General features: G+C 68.6%; 1 protein-coding gene across 1 annotated transcript; it reads right to left on the reverse strand.

Moving 5' to 3' along the window:
- Nucleotides 1-508: 508 nt before the first annotated feature.
- On the reverse strand, nt 509-2,330 carry SOCS3 (suppressor of cytokine signaling 3). Its single transcript, XM_006108200.3, has 2 exons — nt 2,208-2,330; nt 509-1,656 (listed from the first exon to the last, which is right to left on the reverse strand). The coding sequence occupies exon 2, from the start codon at nt 1,566-1,568 to the stop codon at nt 888-890; it is 681 nt and encodes a 226-aa protein (XP_006108262.1). The 5' UTR covers nt 1,569-1,656; nt 2,208-2,330; the 3' UTR covers nt 509-887.
- Between the last annotated feature and the right edge of the window lie 242 nt (nt 2,331-2,572).

A 2,572-nucleotide genomic window follows, 5' to 3' on the forward strand; every position in this document is an offset into this window, starting at 1 on the left:
TCGGCTGAGTGTGTGGTTCTGTGTGCCAGGCCCCATCCACGGGACAGGGAGCGTTTAAGGCAAATCTCCGAGCCAGACATAGGAGGAGGCACAAAGCAGAATCCTCCATCTTCTCTGGCCGGGATCAGGGGTCGAAGATGGCTCATCTCCTCCATCCCCCCAGCCCCCAGGTGCTGGGAGGTATAGTGTGGGGGGGGGGGGGCGAGAACTGACCAGCCCGTCCATCCCTCCCCCTCCAAATGCCACTTCCCCCTTAAAACGGGGGAAGGGCCCTGGGCTGCTGAGCCCTCGGTGGACTCTAGGACCTGTGTTTCCTGGTGGCTGCCCCGAGGGGGAGGGAGCAGAGTGGTACCCTTCAGGTCACCCCTTGGCCTTCTCTCCAGAGCCGGGGGAGGAGCCACCCTCCTCACCTGGGCTGGCGGTGGGAGTGGCCATTTCTTTGGCCAGCCTGTAGCCCTGGGGCCCGGGCGCCCTCTCCGGTCCACCCTTTCCCAGGCCTGAGACGTGCTCAGGATGAAAGCCATGTTTAAAACCAAATCAAAGAGCAAACAAGTTCCTTCGGAAAGTTTACAGATTCCCGGCAGTTCTCACTAGTTCAAGGAAGCGGAGAGGAGAGGAGAATCAATCCAATGCTGTCGCTGAAGTGGTCCCTTCGGGCCATCGGGCCGGCGTGGGGGAGGGGCGCCCAGGTGGCACTCCCCTGCCCTCCAACACATTCCAGGCCCCGCCTTCCCCATCCTGCAGGGGGAGGGCCCGCGGGAGGGGCCGGCCCACCCCTGGGCTCACCCAGGGCGGCAGGACTCTCTCCACTGGATTCTTGTGCTTGTGCCATGTGCCACGGAGGAGAGGGGACCCAGGCCCCTCGCTCGACCCCTGCCCTTCGCCCCTTAAAGCGGCGCATCGTACTGGTCCAGGAACTCCCGAATGGGGCCAGGCAGCTGGGTGACTTTCTCATAGGTGTCCAAGTGGCCGTTGACGGTCTTCCGACAGAGATGTTGGAGGGTGGCCACGTTGGAGGAGAGCGGCCTGCTCAGGACCAGAGGGATCTTCTCGCCTCCCGAGTAGATGTAATAGGCTCTCCTGGGGGCGTTCCCGGGCAGCGGCTGGGCGGGCGGCTGTTCGGGCACCTCGGAGGCGGGTTCCGTCGGGGGCGCGGGGAAGGCGGGGGCGCCCGGCGGCGGCGGCATGTAGTGGTGCACCAGTTTGAGCACGCAGTCGAAGCGGGGCACGGGCTGCGTGCTGCGCGGGTCGCTCTGCAGCGAGAAGCTGCCCCCCTCGCACTGGATGCGCAGGTTCTTGGTCCCCGACTGCGTCTTGACGCTGAGCGTGAAGAAGTGGCGCTGGTCCGAGCTGTCGCGGATGAGGAAGGTGCCGGCGGGCTCGGCGCTGAGCAGCACGTTCGCCTCGCCGCCCGTCACGGCGCTCCAGTAGAAGCCGCTCTCCTGCAGCTTGCGCACGGCGTTCACCACCAGCTGGTACTCGCTCTTGGAGCTGAAGGTCTTGAGGCGCAGGCTGGTGTCCAGGGGGCGGCTCATCCCGGCGGCGGGAAACTTGCTGTGGGTGACCATGGCGCACGGAGCCAGCGTGGGTCTGCGCGGTGGCGGCTGCAGCTGCTCGGCGGCCTCCGAACAGCGGCCGCTACTGCATCCCGGGGGGCTGCGGGGAGGAAGGAGAGCGCCGCGTGAGTGCCCGGAACCCTCCAGCGCGCGCGGCCCGCCCCGGTGCCTGCGCCTCCCCGAGCGGCCGGGCACCCGCTGCCCTGGGAGTCCTCCCCGGGCCCCCCGCTCCGACCCAGGTACCCCGCGGAGCCCGCCCAGCCCTCGTCCCGCCGGCGGGTGGCGGCACCCAGGGAGCCCCCGAGTTGCACTCGGGCGCGGAAGTTGGGTCTCCAGGAGCGTGGCTGGGTGGGAAGCAGGAAAGGGCCCCGGGACGCTCTGGGCGCCGCTCAGTCCCGTGGCTCAGGGCGGTCGGGACCGAGACAGAAACCCGAGGCACTGGGGGGAGAGGGTGCGCGGGGGGAGGACGCGAGAAGCCCGAGGGCCCCAGCCGGGGCATTCCGGGAACCTGGGATCTCCGGCTCCCATCCGCTCTGCCTCCTACCTCGTCCCCTCCCTGCCGGGAAAGACCCGGGAAAGGGAGGGGACACCGGGGAAGGCTCCCGGGATCAGCCAGGGCCACCCCCTCCACTCCGCGCCCCTCCTTCCTACCTGATCCCAAACTGAAGTCTCCGGCCTCGGGGCTGAGCCTCCTACGGCCCCGAGGTGAGGCGGCGGCCAGCGTTGCCCGCGCTTCGCCCGTTGTTGGCGCAGGGAAGTCCACAACGGAGCCCTTCCCTCGGGCGCGCGGCCCCTCGGGTTTTTGCCCGGGAGTCCCGCCCTGGCTCCCCCGCGTCACCGCCGGGCCGGGCCGGGCCGGGGTAAAGTGGGGGCCCGTGGCGGCGGCTTTGCGGCTGCCGGTCGGCGGGTTTTTGGTCCGGAATCCCGCGTGAATTGTTGTCTCCCAGAATTCCAAGTTAAAGTCGCTAGTTAGCCCGGCGGGCGAAATTTATTACTCGCGCTGGCCCCCGCCCCCC

Source organism: Myotis lucifugus, unplaced genomic scaffold (assembly GCF_000147115.1).
Source record: "Myotis lucifugus unplaced genomic scaffold, Myoluc2.0 scaffold_1880, whole genome shotgun sequence".
In the NCBI taxonomy this organism is placed as follows: Eukaryota; Metazoa; Chordata; class Mammalia; order Chiroptera; family Vespertilionidae; genus Myotis; species Myotis lucifugus.

Excerpts from the sequence above, each read along its gene's own strand:
- SOCS3 (XM_006108200.3), bottom strand. The coding sequence starts at position 1,568 with ATGGTCACCCACAGCAAGTTTCCCGCCGCCGGGATGAGCCGCCCCCTG.